General features: G+C 39.8%; 1 protein-coding gene across 5 annotated transcripts in view; it reads right to left on the bottom strand.

Annotated features, from left to right (window-relative positions):
- The window catches only part of LRP1B (LDL receptor related protein 1B), a 1,609,743-nt gene that overhangs the window by 5,719 nt on the left and 1,580,736 nt on the right, over window positions 1–23,288 (bottom strand). For all 5 annotated transcript variants that reach the window (XM_019480601.2, XM_059727405.1, XM_059727406.1 and 2 more), the window contains 2 exons: window positions 6,029–6,105; window positions 3,367–3,457 (listed from right to left, as the gene is read on the bottom strand). In XM_019480601.2, the coding sequence (XP_019336146.2) occupies window positions 3,367–3,457; window positions 6,029–6,105 (168 nt within the window). The remainder of the gene's footprint in view (window positions 1–3,366; window positions 3,458–6,028; window positions 6,106–23,288) is intronic.

Here is a 23,288-nt window from a genome sequence, read left to right as displayed (position 1 = left end):
GAACCTGGATGTATCCTGAAAGTAGCCTTTTACATCACTCTTAATTGGGTTTGTATTAGTGCGGATTCCTATAATGCTAACCACATTACTACAATGGATTCCTATTCCTACAATGCAGTAGGTTCACTGGTTATGACACAGGTTCTCTGCCCAATATTTCCAAATTCCCTTCTGCTCTCCATACTTCATAAAGTCACAGCAAAATATTTTTGCAATTATCACAGTCATTAGCACAGAGAAGGGTGACCAAAGTCATTGGGGGATATGGAGTAGCTACCATAGGAGAAGAAACTACGAAGATTAGGACTCTTCAGTTAGGAAAGAAGGATGAGAGGTGATATTAGAGAGGTGTATAAAATCATGAAGAGGGTGGACCAAGTGAACAGGGAACTGCTGCTCATCAAGTCCCAGAATGCCAGAACTAGGGACAACCACTGAAATGAGTAAGAGGTTTAAAACTAACAAGAGATAACACTTTTTAAAGCAATGTATAGTTAAGTTGTGGAATTTGTTGCCACAGGAGGTGGTAGGGGAAGATGGCATAGCTGGGTTCAGAAAAGGACCAAGACAAATTTATGGATGATAGATCTATTAATAGCCACTGAACGGAACACTTGGAGATGTTTCCTCTGGTATCTCTAACCCAATAATGGTGGATGCCAGGGAAACCACTATAGATTGGTCTCCTTCACTGCTCTCCCTCTAGCATCCATTTCTGCCACTTTCAGACACAGGCCTATTTGTTGAGTGAAGGGCAGTGGTCCTAAAAAAACAAAAAATAAAACCAAAAAAATGATACGCTTCTCTCAATCAGGGAGGCCATTGAAAGCAAAAAAATGATTCTAGGGGACAACAAGAGAAAGAAGGGATGTGAGTGTGGGACAGATGTTAATTATGTGTATTCCAAGAGGGAAGACGGGGCAAAACACACAGGCCAGTGCTCACTGCCTATCAAACAAGTCCAAGGAGCCAGTGGTTGCTGACCAGTGAACTGCCTGGAGACATGAGTGGAGGAGTGATAGAAAAACAGCCCCGCATCTGGATGCTACTGGCTCCTTAGAACCCAGTCAGCCTGGCTTTTGTCTTGGATATAGTACAGGGGCTGTGCTTTTGGCCTTGGAAGGTGATCTTTGCCTGGAGATTGACAGGGGAAAATGTGCCCTGCTGATATTACTAGTTCTTTCTGCAGCCCTTGATATATTTGATCACAAGATGCTGATAAAGCATTTATCTGACCTGTGGGTATTCGCAGAACAGCTTACAGTGGCAAGCAGCTTTCCAGCATGACCCTGCTGTGCTGGGTCATACATGCCGGGCTGTGGAGGTCCCGGGGAGGGCAGCAGAGTGGGAGTCTGAGCCTGCAATGGGTAGCCTATGCTGTATTCAAAGATCTGGGTGCACGGGTACCTCCTGCCCCCTGGGAGTGCACACAGCAGCAGGGAGCCACCTCCACTGCACAACCCCCTGGATGATCTGCCCATGGCCTGTCCCACTCCCCACCGGGTCCCTGCAGCTGTGCATTGCAGCTCCGGACCCCAAGCCCCAGGCATGGTCCAGCTGGGCAGCAGCCCCCATCCCCCCTCTGCCTTGCCCAACTCCCTCTCTCCCTCCCTATGGGGCCCTCAATCCCGCCCACCTGTGGGAGCTACTGTCCAGGCTGCCTGGTGGCTATATGCATACACATGCACATCGCACCCCTTGCCTGAGGGCCCTCCTCCTGCTCCCTCCCAGCCCCTTGGAGACTGAAACTCAGCCAGCCTGCAGAGAGCAATTTGCAAAACTGCATAATTCATGGGTTTCTCCAGTAAAACAAGAAATTTGTGTTTGCCTGTGGTAAAATCCAGAGTATTCTCCGTTTTTCCATTGGAGACAGAAAACCCAGATTCTGCTTATGACACTGGACCCTGCAGTCTCAGTCCTTTCTTAGTGCCTTGCTGAATTTGGGGGCTGAACATAAGAAGTGCCATACTGAGTCAGACCAGTGGTCCATTTAACACTGTTTCCTGTCTCCAACAGTGGCAGACATGGATGCTATAAAGGGAGAGAATTGAACTAGATATCTCTTGAGTGGTCTATCCCCTATTCAGTACTCTCCCTGGCATCCACCATTTATTGGGTTTGAGATGCCAGAAGAAATATCTCCAACCATTCTATTAAAACTGTATTCAGGACAACTAATTGAAACTGAATCTAGACCAGACAGAGATGATAGTAGCATATGACTACTTGATTTGGTGAGGAGAGGGCAGGGAACAGAGTACTGGGACACTTGCTGATGGTGCTGTCATTTTTGCAATCTCAGTGAAATGAAGGGAACTCTTTCTGTGAGTTAAGTTATTCCTATGCAGAATTGGACAACTTTTGGACCATTAAATGTGTATGCAGGTATGTTACAGCATCTAGTTGATTTTAATTTCTACCATCATATAAAAATTGTCATAAAAAATTGTTTCAACAAGATTCACAAATGGTATATTAGAGGTTAGGAACAGGCATTCATTTCTCAGAAATTTCTCAAGTATTTTTACTGTTATAAATGTTTCTGGGAGATGAAGCAGTATAGGTGTTCAACCTACAACTTTTTCACCTTCCCTGATCCCCTGGTGATGCAGGTCTGGGGAAGATATGGGGAGCAGTAGCAGACAGTAGAGCAGCAGAGAGAAAGTGGAGAAAGCAGAGGGAGGAAAAAAGTCCATTCTTTGCACCAGGAAGTTCCTGGTCTGGGGAAGCTTAGGAAGCATTGCCCTACTGGCCCAGGAGAGCTTTCCTGGCTCTACAGGGTTTTAAACTGCCACATGTGCCACCCATTTGGGCTGCCACACACACGTCATTTAAAACCCACGGGACAGGGAATCAAGCTTCCCCAAGTCTGTTTTCCATCTTCACTCCCCAGCTGGGTAGAAGGGGCAGCAAGTGGAAGCCAGCAGGGTTGGAAACTGGGCTGGGAGGTCTCTGGCCTGCTAGCTTTAAAATCATTGCCCCCAGCCCATTCCCCAAAACAGGCAGTGCCTGTTTTGGGAAAGAGGAAGGAAACAGCAGGTGCTGCTCCCTTCCCAGACCAGACCAGAAGAGGAGTGTACATGTATTTATTCTTGCAAGAGGGCATGTTTCCGACAGGACAAACTGAATGAATTTTTGTATGTTTGTGGCGTCTTCAAGGAGAGCAGCAATTCTCCTGAAAAATGTTAATGCCTATACGTGGCCTTAGTAAACACACCCCCACACTGAGACAAGGGAAGCTTTTCATGTGATAAGTGACTGATGCTTGTGAAATGGCTTCTTTACACAAATATTTGTAAGCATTTCTGTTCATCTCTGATTTCTTAGCTCACATGTAACTTGAAAAAAATTATATTGAATACCTACCTTCGTTTTCTCTTGCAAAGTAGTAGACCAATGACCAAAGTAGTGATTAAAGTCACCAAGAGAACAAGAGGAACGATGATTGCAATACTTCCTGTTACAAATAAAGGAAATAGCATTGAGTCCTATGTAATTTTCAAGTTAAGTGAAGTTACCACACAGCTAAGAGGAATAACATAATTTAATTTAGCTATAAAATAGTTCAAAGACTATGATTTCTGTTCAGTTGGCCAATAATATTTAATGAATAGAAGTTTAATATTGAGAATGAAAAGGTCAATATTTTTACATAAATCTGAATGTCCTCAAGAGCAATACCTGAAGTAATAATATTTCTTGATTTCACATATAATTTTTTAAGGTTTAATTCATCCAGTCCACATTCTGAACTGTGCTCTCATTTGCAGCTACAGCATTGATAGATAACTGGACCTGTTGTCAAGTCAATTTTGGGCTAGTTTTGTATGGTCATGTTTAAAGGGATTTTATCACTTCTCTCATTTTATTTAAAGTATTGGCCAGTTTTAAGAAGTCATGCCTAAGCCCAAAGAATTTCATTTTTTCATTTAATCTTAACCACCCTTATTTTTTTGAAAATTAAATAGGTGTAAATAAATTACGTTAGCACGTGGACAGTATGTGTGTTCCTGCACTTTACAACTCTATATTTGGGGGCTAGGAATTTCGCTATGTTGTTATAGGCAACTAAGACAACTGCAGTAGTGTCTAATGTAGTAGAAAAACAATGTACAGAAACCTTATATCAAACACTATTGTTAAAAGAAGGGGGAAGGTTACTGGCAGTCAAATCTTTTTGGACTTTACTGTAACAAACAGCCCTACTGAAGTGAATTAAATAACTAGGGGCCCCTCTAGATGTTCAGGCAAAGGTATGATAGGATCTGATGTGTGATCCACAGTCATGCCTCCTGCCATGCCACACATGCATGGGTTGAAGTGTGATTGTGGGATCCGGCATCAGATCCAATCCTGCCTTATTGCTAGTTCAGGAGGAGTTGAAGATTACCATCCCAGGCTCCCTCTGCACTGGTAAGTAGCAAGCTTCTGCAGTAACAGGACTCTCAGTTATGGCAGTGGTGGGACATGGTGCATGGCATGGCATGATGATGCACCCTTGCATCTGGGAGCCCGGCAGCTGACAGGGCTCTCAGCCATGGGGGCAAAATTACCTTACTACATGTGCAAATTAAATCTGGGTAGAAACCAGCTATAAGATTATTCTACATTTTCCAGGACTCAGCATTATGCACTAGGTTCAACTTTTGATGATTCACATTTAAAGGAAACGTGATGATATCGAGATGAAAAAGACATGTATGAGTGTGGTAAGAAGTTGCACATGTGTTAACCATGGCAATCAAAAGCAACCCCCCCACCTTAAATATAGTCACTATATGGAATAGCTTAGGATCCAATACCTGAGTACCTGACTAACAAAGTGTGGTTGCTGTCTTTCGACAAAAGGGCTGATATACATTCTGCAAACTCTTTCAGTTGCTTTTAGCTTCTCAGCATTATCTCTGTGCTGTCCAGTTTTTACTGCAGCTAGATAGTCAATCTCCAAATCCCAAGCTTATCTAAACAGTGGGGTAATTCATTACACTTTTTCAGCTGGCTCAGATATAAGTGAGTTGTACAGCAGGATATCATTAACATACAGGATAGACAACAGTTCATCTCTAGTTTAAGATGCCAATAATGTACCAATAGCAGGTTTCTGTACATGAAATGCATGCATTTGTTTTTCTCTTGATATACCTTTCATATCTGAAGGAATAATTCTCATTTTGGAGATAATTTTATTAGTAGATAAATGTACTCCTCCAGAAAAAGCATGTATAAACCCGAAGAATCACTTAAAACCTTAGTCTGATGTTTCAGATGGGACTTAACTGATGATAAATCTGATTTAGTTGGTTAGTTAGTTTTTAAATTTAGATCTTGTCCTGTCCAAATGGCTTAGAGATGCTTACAATAACCAATCCACAGGCATGATTCCCTGAACCAAAACCTCCAAACCTGAGAAATCCAAATAACTACAACCACTGCCTTCCTCCACAAGTCCCATATACCAGCAAACACTCCCACCAATTCCAATCACGCCTCACATTAATTACAAAAACCCTCTTCCCACCTGCCCATTTTCTGCTCACCCATCCCTATTGCCTCACTTCCCAGGAAGGTCCCCCTCCAACCTTTGCCCTCTTTGTCCCCTAAAACACACAACAACCTCCTCTTCTTCCTCCCAACAAACATAAGACAAATTCCAAGAACCCTACCAAAAAATAAGAGAAATAGAAAGACCCTTCTTTCCAGGTCCTTCTCCTGCCATATGCTAGCTCTGTACAAAGGAGCGAATTTGAGCAGAATGTGTGTCATCTCATATGCTCTTACTAATAAAAGCTCATGCTAGGCTTGAAGAAGTAAGCATATTAAATATGCCATAGTTTGATGTTAATCCAAACTGTTTTATGTGGAGTTGCATGTCAATCAAAATGAGAAGAATTAGCGCTGCTATTTAAAAATGTGTAACCTGCAAATATCACTTTGAAAGATTTCATACTAAAATATCACCAGCTAATATTTTTTTTTAAATTGAACCATATTTTACAAGCCATAGTAGGTGTTAATCTGAATAACTTACTTGTACTGATATTGTCAGACTTGCTGCTCTTGGGAGCTGGCCTCTCGCACTGCGTACCTGACCAGTTGGCTGAACATCTAAAAGGATCCAATTAAGATGGTAAAATTAATGGATACCAGCTGTTAACATACTAACCTATTAAAGAGACCATCAACATCTTAAAAGCTAAATGAATCATAAAACAACCATTTTACAAAATTACAATAAGCTTTATTCATAAAGGGCTGTTGTATTTTCATGACACTGAACACTATGTAGTGTTTTCTTTAATCTTTTACAAACCACAGATTTAAACCTCAAGTTCTTTCTCATTATTACATTTTAAAAAACCTGAAGCCATATAATTTATATAAATATAACAAAAGTCAAACAAAATTGTTTATAAATGTCTGCTATACCTTCTATGTACACTACATAAGTTATCATTCATAAAGTAGATGATATATTACTCCCATTTAAAAAAAAATCTTAATTTTTAGTAATATATTTAGTAGTTTGAGCGGGGCTGACTTAATTTCATTTTGTTCACTGTATTATTATGTTACCAAATGGTGGAACTCTTGAAATAATTTAAATAAAGGCTATTGATATTAATTCTTGATTTAAAAAACGAACAAACTTTGTTGTATATGCAGCCAATGAGAGCTGTAGAATAAAGTTTTTAATTCATGTAATGCTAATAATAGTTTTACTTCAATTCCTGATAATTTATTATTGGCACATTAGGCAACGTAACAAAATAAATTAAGCACATGCATAGTAAAAAAACAAACAGACCCTGAACTTGCTTAAAACATACTTATGAATAAATGAACTTGATAATTTTTGATGATACTGTCAGATTTTTCATGTTCCACAGATCATGTTATAGCAATTAGTTATAGGTACAGTCTTAAAAACTGACTAAAACAACAAGTTTAAATTCAAATTTAAAATACAATTTTAATATATGACATTAACAAAGACCACAGAATGTCCTTTATTTAATTTGTTCTTCAGAAGGGTTTATCTGGCAGATATAAATGTAACTTTTAATTGTCCATTTCCAAGAATATGCAACGTTTACTATTCAAGTTGAATTTGATGGCTGGGCTTAATGACTCATCTTGTATTATTGCTGTTACCGGACCAGGCCCTGTGAAAGCACTTATATATATGCTTAACTTCAAACACGTGACAAGTTCCACTCATTTTAATGGGACCATTGATGTGTCTGACATTAAACATATGCTTAAATACTTTGGCTGGCCAGAGGCATGGCTGAATATCCTCTTCTATGGCTATGCAACATGTTTACTGAAAATCTTCATGTGGATCTGAAATTCTCTTTCCATTTACCATCCCAAAATGTGAAGACAAGAAGGCCAGAAACATTGCCTTGGTATACCTATTAGAAATGGAAACCCATTCATGAAATATATTTGCCTTATTCACCCGATTCTAAATATAATGAAATTCACCCTGAATCTGCCATGCAAGATGCTGCAAGAAAAGAATGTTTATCTTTTCAATACATACTGTATAATGAATCCTATATTATTCTCTTTCAAATGTTTTATACATCTCTTCATACATATAAGCACGACCAACACGGCTACCAAATACACCCCTGAAACATGGAAGATGCCAAATTCTAGCCGATTTGGGATTTTAAACTTCATTTCAGAACGACAAGAAAGATTTTTTTACCTCCCTGCCTGCCATCTGACACCTCCAGGGAAGGAATTCTACCTGATCTACACATCAAAGAGCTACTCAACACAGCTCACAAAGACACTCTCATGGACCCAAAGGGACAACCTTCCATCTTCAGCTCCCTCTGTGCAAAAATGGAGTTTATTTCCTACCTATGGGGACTTTTCATCATTTTGTACCATCTACACTTTTCCCAGAGCCTGGGAAGACTTTGATTCCAAATGCTTTCAGAAAATGACAATTTTCTTGCAATTTCCCAGTTGGTCTAATAAAAGGTATTATTTTGGAACCAAGAGTTGTTTTTTTTTAATATATAAGCATAAATTAACTGCATTCAGATGTAATAAAGAATGTCATTCCTAACCATGGAGTACAACTTACCAGCCATTGTTATAAATCACCGGCCTATGGGTTAAATACAAAAATATGATGCTCAGTTACCAGACTGCAGATGTCAAACTTATCCTATGACATTGTTCCATGAAACACAATGTTTGGAAAGTCTCAAACTGTGTAGAGGCCAGAAACCAATGCATCTTATTTAGACTATTTCAGCACTGAGGAAAATGACATCAGTGTGGCTTTGTGGGTTCAATGGGGAGAACAGTAGTAAATTAAGCCTTTTCCCTACTTCAGCACACTCATATAATCAAACTTTAGCCAAATGTCTTTTCAGTGTTCTACATTACATTCAAATGTTAGGTCAGGAGAGATTTTTACTTCAGTAGACTATTCTATGCAGGCACTTACCACAGCATCTAAACTGGTATGTATTAACATATTAATTCATTTAAAATTAAAACTTAACTTTATTTGTGTACACTGAAGTGTAACGGTGTTATAATTATTATTTAGTCTGACATCATAGTTGTCATTATAGATATATTTCCTCTCTTCAGGTAAAGATGTTGTTTTTAATTAACAACAGAAAACAGGGTATACTGTTATACGTGTAATTATCTTTAAAACTCAACCTTAAATAGCATTTTCACCCATTGTTTACCATCATCTTAGCATATACTAAATCATATGATACTATTTATGATTCTTATAAACAAGAAGACATGCTATTGTTCAATGGTTTCATTTTTTATCTAAATCACCTTTGAGTTATAATCAAATAGAAATTATTACTCTTATAGCTTACCTTGCATCACTGCCATTTAAAGAATTTGCTGCTCCACAAGATCACAACATGATTACAACATATGATTGAAAATTAAGTATCTTTATCTCTTTAGGGAAACACAGTCAATCTTTAGAGTCTTTTTACATTATCAGGGTCAGAGCTGCTCTCACTGGACAATTACAGAATGAAAATCCTTAGTCCTTTTTTCAAAAGTAGTAGTTTAAATTTGCCAAATGCCTTAAAAGACATAATTGAACAAGACTGTGGAAGAAATAAGATAATCAACACTGGAAATAAGGCTCACTTAAGAAATATGATTAAGCAGGAAAATCCAGCAGAAATGATGAAGATTTATGGGCAAGATCTGAGAAGGTATTCTTCTAAGAATATGTTGTGTCAGTATCTCCCAACAGACACTATATTGTCATCACTGGCAATCCCTCAGTTTGAGGATGATCTTTACTATGGCTCATTGCTGAGTCTTGAGATTATTTAATAGTTAAAACCTTGAGCCACAGATCTATTTGCAGACATCTATATAATGATGGTAGGGTAGCCATGTTTCACTTCCAAAGAGGAGCGTGGGGACAATAACTGCATTGTCGACCCGGATCCTGGCATCTTTCTGGCGATCACAATAAATAAAGACACACCAAAGTAATTTTGTAAAGGAGGCCTTGCACACCAGATTCAGTGCATAATCACCTCATCAATGTTCACCCTCTGCGAGAGGTGGCTACGAGATATGGGGTAGTGCTCAATTACCTCCAGGGTCTTTTCCTCAATGGTAATTTGAGGAAGCAGGTCACATTCATGGCCTGGGTCAGGCTGATAGACCACTTTAGTCATCTCAATCTTGATAGAGAGGCCCAAAGTTTGGTAGGCTTCTGAAAAGATCCAGCACGGTCTGAAGGTTTTCCTCAGTGTATGTGGGGATGGTGTGCTCATCCGTGTACTGAAGATCAAAGATGGTTGTTTTGAGTATTTTGGTCTTCAAGCTTGATCTCAGTTTAGATGACATGTGGATCTGTCTCTGATTCACTGCATAGAACAGTCATGGTCACCTGGTCATGAAGGAGCCTTAGGACACTGATATACTTTCAGTATATCCAAATCTGGCCAGTACTTTCCACAAGGCTTCACAACTGTTGAAATGAAAAGCCTTAGTAAGGACAATGAAAGCCATATATCTGATGTCATTCCTGACACTTTTCTTGGACCTGGTGGGCAACAAAGACCATGTTAGTTTTGCCATGGGATGGTCTGCAACCACATTGAGATTCTGACAGGACTTTCTCAGCAAGTGGTAGAAGGTGGTTCTGGAGAATGAGGGCAAGGATTTTTCCTGCTGTGGGAAGGAGGACAATACCTCAATAGTCCCCACACATTGACTTATCTCCAAGATACTCATGACATTGGCACTCATTAGGTCCCCAGATATCTCTCCATTGTTCCAAATTCAAAGCATAAATTTGCATTTTCAGTACCAGTTTCTTGTTGCCAGCATTGTAAATTTCAGTATCTATGCCATCCAGTCCAGTAATGATGTTGTTCTTGGCATCCTTGATGGGATGCCAGACTTCTAGGATAGAAGGGGTGGTAGATGGACATGATGGTGGTATCTGCCACAGTTGACTCATGGTTCAGGAGTTCCTTAAAGTGTTCTATGAATGTAGCTTGAATAGATTCATTGTTTTTTTGAGGAGTATCAAGCCATACTGCACACAGGAAAGTAGGACTGTGGGAAGTTGGGCTACAGATGGTTTTCATTGCCTGGAAAAATCTATGTATGTCATGGTTGCCAGCACAGAGATGGCTCTCCATGACTATCTTGCCAACACTGATTTTTTATTTCCTGGATCCTCCTTTGAGTTTTAGTTTTGAGGAGCTTATGTGTCTGCTCCTTCTCCTTTTCATTCCATCCAGGAAGAAGAGCACACACTAACTGCTGAAACGTCCTTAGCCTGGTGAAGGGTTTTTGAACCTGAAAGCTTGCTTAATAAATATTCTCCAACTATTTGGGTTGATCTAATAAAAGATATCAAATTCACCCAAGGAACCTTGTCTGTCTATGCTCCTTCTCCTGACATAAAGTGTTATCTTGACAAGCAAAGAGCCCTTCTCTTCTGGTTGATGTGGTTTTGGATCTCAGCATTGCTCTCATCAAATCAGTCTTGGTATTATAGCCAATGGATTCAGCACAGCCCATATGGACACTGGCTTTAAACCCCTTCCAGACATACTTAATGTTGCTTTAATTTTTGGACAGGGCAGAGAGCTTTTTTATGGAGACACTGTTGGAGATCCTTACAGACCTTTGGGTCTTGGGTTTTGAAGAGATTTGGTGTTGAAAGTCCTTTGCATAGTTTGTGGCTATTTTTGGTATTTTGGAGCAATCCAGATATCTGTAATAGATCTGACAAGATGGTGATCTGTCCAATAGTCATCAGTTTCTTGCATGGGTCATATGACATGGGCATCCATTTGACCACAGGCTCTAAGAATAACATAGTCAAGGAAGTACCAATACTTGAAGTAAGAGTGTCTCCACGTGGTCTTGTATTTGTCACTCAATCTGAAGATCATGTTCATGATGACAAGGCCATGTTCCATGCATTTTCTCAGCAGGAGGATGCCACTGGAGTGGCTTTTCCTACTCCTTCCTTCCCAATGGTGCCGATCCGGAGTTCCAGGTCACATTTAACTCTGATGTTGAAGTCACTGAGGAGGCTGATCTTGTCCTCCTTGCCAGTATTAGTAAGTAGTCAAGAGCAGCACTGTTCTTTGACATGATTGTCAGCATCATGTGTTGGGACATATACACTGCTGATAGTGGTGTACAGGTTGTTGCTAAGCTTAAAAGACAGGGTCATAATACATTTGTTAATGCTCACAGAGAGCTCCATAAGTTGACTGATTAGGTGATTCTTGATGGATAAGCTGATCCCATGAATAAATTTGTAGCTGGAGACTGCTAGATTCACTAGTTCTGTCTCCATCATCCCCGGTACATCACTGCCAAGATTTTGGAGGTTGGTACAGGAGACCATGTTGTTTCCTGTGGTAGAAGCCTGTTCATGATTTTAACATGAGGAAGCTGGTACACAGAAACAGCAACCACACAATCTTGACAAGGTGGACATGTGGGCCCATTGGCAAGGGAGAGCCCTAGATGACAGGAAACTTCATGTTGCTGCAGCATTTGTTCATCTTTATGGATACTGATACCCTGACATCTTCTTCCAACTTATCTGCTGCCAAGGGCTTGGGGTTGGACGGTGGTTTATCTGGAACCTCCCCTTAGTCCTATTTGCCATGGGTCACCCTGCTAGGAGTGTGAGACTCCAGTAGGACTGTGTGAAGCTTCAGTCCCTGATTCAATTCAGTGGAGATTTGGCCCAATTCAGTGGCTGAATCTCCAACTCTGAATTGAATCAGAGGACCCATTAATCTCTCTGAATCGAATCAGGGCCCTCCAAATTGATTCAGAGAGGTTTGGAAAGATTTGGAGATTCAGACATATATACAACTTTAAATGCTTTTTCTACCTACCTCAAGGTACCAGGCGTCTCACAGATGCTGCGATGCTGGGAAATATGAAGTGTCCCACATGAGTGTGGGGGGCTTCCCAGTACACTCAGCAGCAGACCTGGAAATGGACCAGAAGCACCTTCAGTCCACTTCTGGGTCTACCGGTGAGTGTGCTGGGCCCGCCCCCCCGTACACCCTCGGCTTGGTGACTGGTGCCTCCTGGGTCAGAGGGAGGACCTGGGGTCCCCCTGCAGCTGATTGCCAAGCCAGGGGGGCATGGGAGGCCCTCCCAGTGTGCTCCATTGCATACCCAGAAGTGGACCAGAAGATCCGCCCCCATGCCCCTATGGGATGCTCCATCTGCCCCAGCATCACAGCATTCACGAGCCACACCTGGTACATTGAGGTATGTAGAAAAAAACATTTAAAGCTGTGTCTATGGCTGAATCACTGATTCTCTGAATCAGCATTGAAGCTTCACATTCGGATTTGGCCGAATCGAATAAGGGACAGTGATCCAAATAAACTAATCTAATCACTGTCCCTGATTCAGGTTGGATCCAAATCCAGATTGAATACAGCTTGTTTCACACACCCCTAGACGCCAGGCAACATCACTCTAAGGATCACTGGGACACCCAAGCCTCTCCACCACTATGAAGTCTCAGTCCATGGAGAGGAGACACTATACCAGTCATTGAGATACTACAGTTAGATCTATACTAAGTATAGAAAATACTACTGTACCTCAAAAACTGCAGCATAATATTTATTGGTTCCATTAACATTTTAATGCTATTCAGATATTAGCAGTGTTGCCAATTCTCATGATTTTGTAGCATTTGAACTCTCATGAAAACATGATAGAAATCTCCCAATTTTTAAATTTCTTCTCATTCAAAATGACTGTGTTTACTGTTAGTGAAGTTTAAGTCAAAGAGAGGGCCAACTTTTCCTATAGAACATCTATACATAGAAGTGAAGCCTAACAGTATTTACAGTTAACAAGAATTTGCAAAACACCCCCAAACTACAGTGAAAATACCCAACCAAAAAAATAAACAACTAAATAGAGCTGAAAAAAGATTCAGAATGTGGAATTTCTATATTCTCAATTCATAGTGATTAAAAGGATTTGGAGAGGGGGTAAGGGCTATGATTGTGGCTTCACATAAACATTAGATATCAATATTAAGTCCCATTATGAAACGTATTTATGACTCCTCCATCCATAACTGGGTTCCAATAAAGGTTCTGAAAGTATATGAACTACCAAAAGAGTGTTTCTGTGCAGTCAGCACTCTAAGTAAAACCAGACTATGGCCATAATTCAACTCTCCATTCAGAAAGAGGTGTTTGCTTAAGAGGCAAACATTTTGTGGTACTATACTTAGTGCCTGCATACTAGGAAGTAATTACAAAAATGGAAGACATATTATTGTGGAAAGGATACTTCTGTAAAGATTTTAAACTGAGGAGTTCATATCCTATTATAGATATCTCTTTCTTGACTGAAAAGAGGTAGAATTAAGGTATTTATACTGTGAATATTGTGAATTATCAGAATACTGTAGTTGTAGATATTTGTGAGGGAACAAGTGTTTACTTCTGAAAAAGATTTTCATATAGCTTTTATGGTTCAGTGCACATTGAAACATTTTAAACTCAGTTATATAGCCATTTGACCAAAAAGAACCACTGGACTGTTAAATGACTGAGCAAATATAAAAGGCTTGTAAAAAGGACAGATTGGTTGCAAAGGTTGGTTGTTTTTTTGGGGGGGTGGGGGTGGAGGGGGTTGGTTGGTTGTTTTTCGTTTTTTTATCACCAAGACACTGTCTGAAAAATATTATATAGAAGAAATTTTGTACAGTTGAAAGTACTTTTGTAGAGGATTGCTTTCTAACTCAATATACCAGTATGTATCAACTGTACTGACAAGGAAAGCAGCAATACTAAGATTGCTTCAGAAGCTGAACAGAATCTCCGAAGCAGCCATTACAATGCAGAGGATGAAAGGGAATTGAAAATGTTTCTCACCTATAAATGATATTTCTCCAGTAAACAAGGTCATTCTCCAATTTAAAAGGTTTTTGCTTAAGTCATATATGGACAGGTAATAACAAACAAAGGAATGGCTGAATTATGGTATCTCAGTCCAAGCATCTTTAACACTCTTGTGTTAAAATTCCTGCTGCAAAAGTTATAGTACTAAAATTAAAAACACTTACAAGATGGGAGAACAAAATACTTGCTTTACAACTATTATTTACTATTTGTATTAAGGTATTGCCCAAAGGCCCAACTCAATAAAATGACCTCTCCTTTCCCCACTGTATTGCGATAAGCATTATATGAAGAAATAGTATAATATGGTTTCTGACCAAAAAAACCCCCAAACTCTTTATGAACTTTTCCCTAAGATATAGAACCCAGAAGTTTGCAGGAGACTAAATATTGCCCAAAGTCAAAGAAGGAGCTTTGGTAGAAACTTCTGGAACCAAAGGTCTATAGGGAGCAAAGACTGCAAGGCTTTTTCCCCCCAAGTAATAGCTTCCTAAGATGCAACATGACTTTCATAACAATTACAAATATTAGATAACAAATACTGCATGTGCCGGTATACAACTCTTCACATGAACAAAAGTGTCAACACTAGCAGTTTCTTATTAAGGATTTCTTGACCCAGAGGACACTTAAAGCTACTGAAAAATAATGCACATAAAATTAGCAAGGAAGGGAATAAAATGAATAAAAAGTATCAGGTGCAGACATTAAGGGCTCATGGTTGCCTGAAAGGCCATACATTTAAAAACCATATCCTCAGAGGAAGATATATCCACCTTGCAGTATTTAGTGACAGAGTAGATTGAGGCCCACATAGCAGTTCTACAGATGTCATCTTAAAAATATCTGCATCTCTCAGACTGTGATAACTCCACCAATTTTGTTAAGTGAGCTCTGATGCCAATAGGCATGTTTTACTTTTCTTTTTCTGTGTTAATGTGATAGCTGCTCTCAGATAATTTAATATTGTAACTCTGAATATTTTTTGCTTTTCCTCCTAGCATTATATAGGATAAGTTATACCTCTGATTTTTCAAATTATTCTTGGCTGTTCCCTACAAAATTAATTTCTCTTCACACATCTAATGAGGGTAGCTTGACATCTTTAGTACAAGAAGATCAAAGTCAGAATAAAAGAAATGGGGTATGTTGGTTAACTGAAATATTGTATTTTGAAAATGGATTCTAGGTCTGTTGGAAGGACTACTTTTACTGGGAAGAAAAGAATACAGTGTTGTTTAACAGACTGTGTATGGAGTTTGCAAGCTCACTGGGCAGATACAGTGAATGACAAAAATGTATCCTTAGAAGATAGGAAATTAAAATTATAATTTGATCATTCATATACAAAAGCTCTTATTCTTAACAGAGCTTTCATTTTCTTAAAATTTACAATAACTCTATTAATTAGCATTTAATTTAGAATGCTTTTAAATTGTTCCATTTAAGAAGCTATGCCCCATTTCTTCCTGAGTGATTTCTATACCACAACAAAGATTCTTCTAATGTAATCTGTAGTTAAAATCCATTAAAATCTTATGCATTTGAAGGATTAAAGATTGTTTTTGCTATTATTTTTCCTTTAGCTTTCTCTTCAATACAGACAGATAGATAATTTTATTCATCCATTAAGAGGCTTCCTTGGGAAAAAAAATAAAGTTTTTAAAATGGTAAACATTACTACTTTTGTCAAAGGACATGAGGGTAAAAGTATCAACATAGTTACTGTTTCTCACTGGGAACAACGGGCACCTAAACACATGCAGTGAGGCTGCTCCAACACGCTGGAGCATGGTAATTACTGTGCTGCAGCAGACTCCAGAATCTCATGTATTAGTGTCCCCATGCTGAAAAATGGCAGAGGAGGCACTTTATCTAAAGCTCATTAACTAGAGCTTCTGCTGCCATTTTTCAACACGGGGACGCTGATACACGAGAAGCTCCAAGCGATTTAACTAGAGCGGCTCCAAGAGCTGCTCTAATTAAAGTGCCCCTCCCATTCCCAGAGCACATGTTTAAACATCCAATGAGACTCAAGAATTTGGTAGCCCCTGTCCTAGGAGGATGAAGAGGAAGAGTGGAATGTGTATACAGAAGTATGTGTATATAATGTCTGCAATCCATACTGTGTTGGTAAAATTAAGGTCGATTCAATATATATTTTGGACTGGTAGATATAACCTATGGGACTACTCCTTTTAGATTTTTTGTTTTATTTTGTTTTAATTTATATTTGTATACAACATGAATAATTTTTTTAAAAACCCCAACAACAGACGGAGCAATTACAAGGAAAACAAACACTTGAAAATTAAGTTAAGGTTCAACATATATCCACAACTTAAAAACATGACAGTGATGTTACTTTTTAATAAATCAAGCATCACTAACACAAGAAATACAGACTTCCAAACATGCTAAGGAATGGAAATGCACATTTCAGGTACTCATTCAATTTTAACTCTGCCCTGTAGTGACATAATAATTAATGTCTAATTTTGTCTTTCCAAATCAGATTGGTTTAATGTGCAAGTACAAACACTATTATGCACTAATAATTGTATCGTTACTGTATGGGGGGGGTCTACAGCATAAAGGAGGAATGAGGTAGGAACTGACCTGTTATTCCAAACAAAGGAGTAGGAGGGAAACTCATACCAAAATAAATGCAGTTAAAAAAATTCAGATGAAAAAGGGTTTAATTGCACCAAAAAATAGGAAAATGTGTCTAGATATGAAACAGAACTGCTGAAGCAACTCTATCTAGCCAATACAGAAACACCAACAAACAGAAGGAATTAACTGAAATGAGACTGATGTGGAAAGAATGTCTTTCTTCACTGCTTAGAGTGAATGGTCAGACAAAATAAGTTGCTGGATGTGGAAGTAATTCCAATGAATAGATATTTCTGTCCTGAATGCTTCAAGCTGAGAATGCATGCATCACCCAACTCGAGAAGCCATGCAAGAAAAGTTTAAAGAACAAGTGTTTTTTTTTTTCTCCATTACCAGCATCTCTTGATTTCCCTCATGCACTGTTACTTTTTAATCTCTAACTGGATTATAACTTTCAAAAGAATTTTGGTTTAGGTTGTGGTTTGAAAGAGCTCATAAAATATAAAATTAGGTGTTATTGATGCTTTCAAGTTGGAACTGTTTATATAATAAATTAATTTAGTTTCAACTGAAAGAGACAAATGATCTTCAAAAACTGAATTAATACTTATGATAGTCTTGTGTACTTACGATTAGGTTTCTCATTATTGTACCCTAGAGAATTATATGGTGAACATATTCAGAAAATACCTCCTGTTCCAGTGTTTGTCATTGGACTGTATTTCCTGGTTTTTAATTGCCTTTAAGTTCTATGCAGTGCTTTCTTAGCTGAAATTTCATTCAACTCTGATTTCAGAATATGCAATTATTATGCCAGGTTAGGTGCTTTTAAGGCAGTCCTTGCTAGCCTTATAATAGGTCTGTCATTTTAAAAAAATTCTATATATATCCTTTTTAGGAAGATTCAATATGTATCGCATGTAATAATGAATTCTTATATGCACATCTATATTTTCATAGAGAATTTTATTTTGATTGCCTGTTCATTTTTAAAGGTTGTAAAAAGAATAGTGTGGTTGAGGGAGCGAGTACTATAAGGAACTGCAACTTGAGAAAAATTCCTCCATTGTGACAATGGAAACAGTGTCTTTCCAGCCTCCATAACATACTTGTTATTTCCCGCTATTCCACTCTGAGTTAATCTACCAAGACTGCTTCCCTTTTTGAATCAGTCCTCTGGTTCCCCTGTTTCACTGAATCCAGTTTGATCATCTTTTTCCAACTTTTAATAAATTTCACACCTCACTACCTTTTGTTTCTTTCTCTATAGCATGGTGCCTGATTCTTCAACAAGGATCCTCTGAGTAAATATTAACCATTTAAGTGACAGGGTATTGGCAGTGCCCTCATCTCTCCTGCTTTTATGAAGAATATCTTGTAGGATATATCTGGTGTTTCTGGTTTTGTGTCCTCAAGTTGCGTGTGAGGGGGTGGTGATTTTGAAAAACTGGGGGGGTAAAAGTTCCTGCAAATGCGGGCTATGTACTTAATATCCCTTTCCAGTGCTAAGTTTCTAAGATGCTTACTATTGTCTCTCACTCTCCATTTCATTTGCTTCAGCAATGACATGAGCATCCTCTCCCCACCTAAAGACAACTCTTTATGCTGTTGTACATGCTGCTCTTTGTCACAGAATGACTCCTTAATAAATCTGCAAGACCACTACCTTCTCCTCCAAACTACTGTCCAATTTATTGTTTTTATAACAATTCCTCTACTGAGAACCAGGGGTGGCTTGATTAATTATCACCATAGCACAACTGTTATTATTTAATTTTAAATGGACAAAATACATACCTTGGACCATCAGGAGACTTAAATTCATGCAGTAACAAAACACCATAACCATATGATCTTATTTTTGTTACTTTTATATTATTGTATCTCGCAAACCAAGGATCAGACCAAAGCCCAACTCCAGTGAAGCATGACCATTGACTTCACAGGGAGTGTATCGATCAGGCTCTCGTTACATTTTGTTTCCATTTTGAAAGTAAGCTCTTTAAAGCAGGAGTTGCTTTTATTACATTCTTATACTGACCAACAGAGTAGTTCTCAATCTTTTTAGACCTCAAGGCACCCCTCATTAGATTCAAGTTACCCCTCAGAAAATGCCAGGTCTTAGTGTTCACTTACTTTGTGACTAAAGAAAAATAATAGAACAAATCTTCTTTTGCAAAGAACTCGGAAAGACCATAAAAGGTCAGAATGTGTTTGGCACACCAGATTCCTATTTGAAATCTGTGTTTATTATGTTCATGGGCAGGTGTTTGCAACCAAACAGTGCTAACACTGAGTGATATTCCACAGAGTCCTTAAAAAGATCATCTTACAACACCCCAAGATGACATTGCATCCTGGTTCAGAATCACTAGTCTAGCCCAATAAATAAGGTCCCAATCCTGATTACTGTATTGCCCTGCAGCCTCAAAATAAATCTTAATACATATACTAGTAAGAATGCACTTAACAATGAGTATACAGACAGTGAATAAGTGATGAGAAAAGAGAAATGCAAAATAATACAAAGTAAAATGGAAACCAATGGAAAAGATGGGTGGAGATGGTTTTGATCAGAATAAATTATAAGTATGTCATCTGATTAGTTCCCTGCTGACAAAGATATTTCCTTTAATTTAATATTAGTACTTTGCATTTCTTGGTCCAGTTATGGTAAGTAGTTCGGACGTGACACTCAGGCCACCAGATACCAGATACACTATCCACCAGATAAGTGTTACCAATTCTTCTGACTTATGTCTGATAAGAAACTTGATTCATAAGATATGATAATTTAAAAAGGTGATGTAATTATGTACAAATAGATGCTTTTAGGAAATTGTTTTGATACTACATTCACAATAGGTCAGAGAGAAGTAGGTATCAGTGCCACAGGACAACTCCTAAGGTAACAAGTTTATCATTTTTACTACCTATTTTTCTCTCAACAAATAATACAAAAAAAGAAAACTGAGGTATGCTCCTATTCTGAAAACAGCCTGTTAGAAAGTCAAGGTCTGTATTCTGGAGCAACATGTAGCCAAAAGGAAGCACATTCAGGAAATTATATATATAGTTTTTAGTGATTCACAAAGTTAACAGAGAACCAGGTAACAGCTTTGCAGATTATTTCTTATTCAGCACTTTATTTTAGACTGAACTATTTGGATGATTTTTTTTCCCATTTAGGATGAAACAAACCTGAAATCTGTGCATTTTAAATATATGTTCATTGCTCATGCAGGTTAAACCATAGCTTTTTTATCCAATGATAAGAAAAAAGAATACTTCCTAGTGATTTATGCATGCACATTTGTTGAAAAGGATTCTGGAATAATATAGTATCAGCCTGTCATAATGGAAGATGCAATAAGTATATCATGTCCTCAGAGGCTATTCCTACCAATGTGTTTGTTATCTGAAAATATATCTTGATGTAGAGATTATTGGGCAAAAGATGAGAGGTCAGACTTCATAGGTTCCAAGATGTAAAGAGGCCATCTTGAAAAAGTACAGAAGCACGGAGTTGGTGGTGGGTTCTATGGAGCTGATGAGTATCTTAAATATGACTACCAACTTCTGTCCACATTTTTGCACAGACTGAAATAATGTATAGCTTGTATGAGTAACTTGATTATGCTTGGTGAGAATCCTGTCTTTGGTATGCCCCTGTGGTAGAAAAGATTACAGAGGTAACATTTTACCATGTCAAAGTATCAGGGTTTCATAGTTTCATAGTTGGTAGGGTCAGAAGGGACCTCAGCAGAACATCAAGTCTGACCCCCTGCCATGGGCAGAAAAGAATGCTGGGGTCAAACGACCCCGGCTAGGTGTCTATCTAGGCTCCTTTTAAAGACCCCCAGGGTAGGAGTGAGCACCACTTTGCTTGGAAGGTGGCTCCAGATCCTAGCCACCCTGACTGTGAAGTAGTGCCTCCTGATATCTATCCTGAATCTACTCTCCATCAACTTATGGCCGTTATTACTTGTTACTCCCGGTAGTGCTCAGGGAAACAGGGACTCTCCCATTGCCTGCTGGTCTCCCTTGGCCAGTTTATAGAAAGCCACCAGATCCCCTCTCAGCCTTCTCTTGTGCAGGCTGAACAGGTTCAGGTCTCGTAGCCTCTTCTCATAGGGACTGCCCTGCTTCCCCCAATCATGTCAGTGGCCCTCCTCTGAACACTTTTGATGTTGTCCACATCCCTCCTGAAGTGCAGTGCCCAGAACTGGATGCAACTGGATACTCCAACTGTGGCCTGACCAAAGTCATATAGAGGGGGAGGATCACCTCCTTGGACCTGCTCGTGATGCATCTGTGGATGCATGACAAGGTGCGGTCAGCCTTCCTGACTGCATCCCCACATTGGCAACCCATGTTCATCTAGGAGTCTATGACTACAAGATCCTTTTCTGCCTCTGTGCTGATGAGAAGGGAGTTCCCCAGCCTGTAGGTATGCTGCTGGTTCTTTCTCCCTAGGTACAGTACCCTGCACTTGTCAGTATTGAATCCCATCTTATTCTCATCTGCCCACCCCATGTCCAGATCTAATTGCAGCCTGCCCTCCCTTCTAACGTTCCCACTTCCCCCCCACAACTTGGTGTCATCTGCGTATTTGAACAAGGTGCTTTTCACCCCCTCATCCAAGTTGCTGATGAAAATGTTCAACAGTGCAGGCCCGAGGACCAAGCCCTGGGGGACCCCACTACCCACATCCCTCCAAGTCGAAAATGACCCATCCACCATCACTCTCTGGGTGTAGCCCTCTAGCCAATTGGTGACCCATCTGGCTGTGTAGGCATTGACACCACAATCGCCTATTTTTTTTAATGAGAATGGGGTGAGAGACAGTGTCGAAGGCCTTCCTAAAGTCCAGAAAGACTACGTCCACCATGGCACCTGCGTCCAAGGAATTTGTGACCTGGTCATAGAAGGCCACCAGGTTGTTCTGACAGGACCTGCCTCTAATGAACCCATGTTGGTTGCCCCTAAGCATACACTCCCCTGCTTGCCCCTCAGAGATGTGCACCTGGATAATTTAAGGGTAAAAATAAGTGTATTTTTAATTAGTTTAAATTTTTTTAATTAAAATATTTTCTTCAAGTGTTTTTCTTAGTTCTCATTCTCCTCTAGTATGTCATTATTTTTTTTTCTTTGTTTCTATCATTCTTCCCACTGGAGGTAGGTACAGAAAAAATGTATTGATAAGCATTCAGTCAGAACTCTCAGATTTTCTACTTTTGTGAAGAAGCAGTATATTTTCTTGTCCCTGCTGGAAATAAGGTAGTCCAAGTGCCAGCATCTGAAGGAGAGGACATCATTATCTTGAACAATTCCTTACTCAGTGAGAGAAAGGCATGGTTGCCTTTCTGTGAATTTACCTCTTGGGTTAGGTCAGAAATTACATATAAACCACTCTAAGTGATCGGATTCTGGTCTAAACCTATAACAGAACACAAATTCAGTGCACATAGATTGGTTTAAAAATGGTGGGACCTCGTATAAAGTAGGCCTGGATGGATGTCTGCCCCCCCCCCGACCCAAGTCAGAACAATAGCCCCTGCTGCAGGCCCCTCCCTCCCCCCCCCCCCCCCGAGCAGTTCTGACTTGATTGGAAGGTGTCCGGACCTTCACTTAACCCCACTTCCCCTCATTCCCCCTGCAACTACCAGCCACTAACCTCACTTCCCCTCATTCTCCCTCACTACCAGCTGGCAAGGAGCAGGACTGAAGACAGAAGCCACACTAGGCCAGTCAGTGAGGGAGAGGAGCAGCCCTGCTATCTATGTCTGCCCCAGCTTTTCTAGTTGGGTATGGGGGGGGCAGGGTGGTGGAAGGCTCTTTCACCTTCTCCCTCTTCCCTCATGCCCAGCCTACTCCTGGTTACCTGCTGGCTGAGCTGGGAGTGGTGGATGGGAGTGGTAGCATCCCTGGGACCATGAAGGAAACCTCTATGTTGGCTCCCCCTACCTCTTCTCTCCCACCACTGAGAAGCAGTGACTGGCAGGGGAAAGGTTGTAGAGACCAGTCCTGCTGACCACCCAAGCCAGGAAGCCTCCCTATTTGCTCCCCCCAAGCTGTTTCAGGCTGCCTACTGGCTGAGCTGGGAGCCATGGCTGGTCAGAGGGGCTGTGGTCTGATAGAACCAAATCCTCTATTTCCATGCTACCCCTGCTACTCTGAGAGGCATGGGGGAGGGTCTGTGCTGAGAGCAGGGCTTTGGGG

Source organism: Alligator mississippiensis, chromosome 4 (genome assembly GCF_030867095.1).
Source record: "Alligator mississippiensis isolate rAllMis1 chromosome 4, rAllMis1, whole genome shotgun sequence".
Classification (NCBI taxonomy): Eukaryota; Metazoa; Chordata; order Crocodylia; family Alligatoridae; genus Alligator; species Alligator mississippiensis.
Note: the sequence above shows the minus strand (reverse complement) of the source record. Positions and strands in the feature narration are given on the sequence as shown.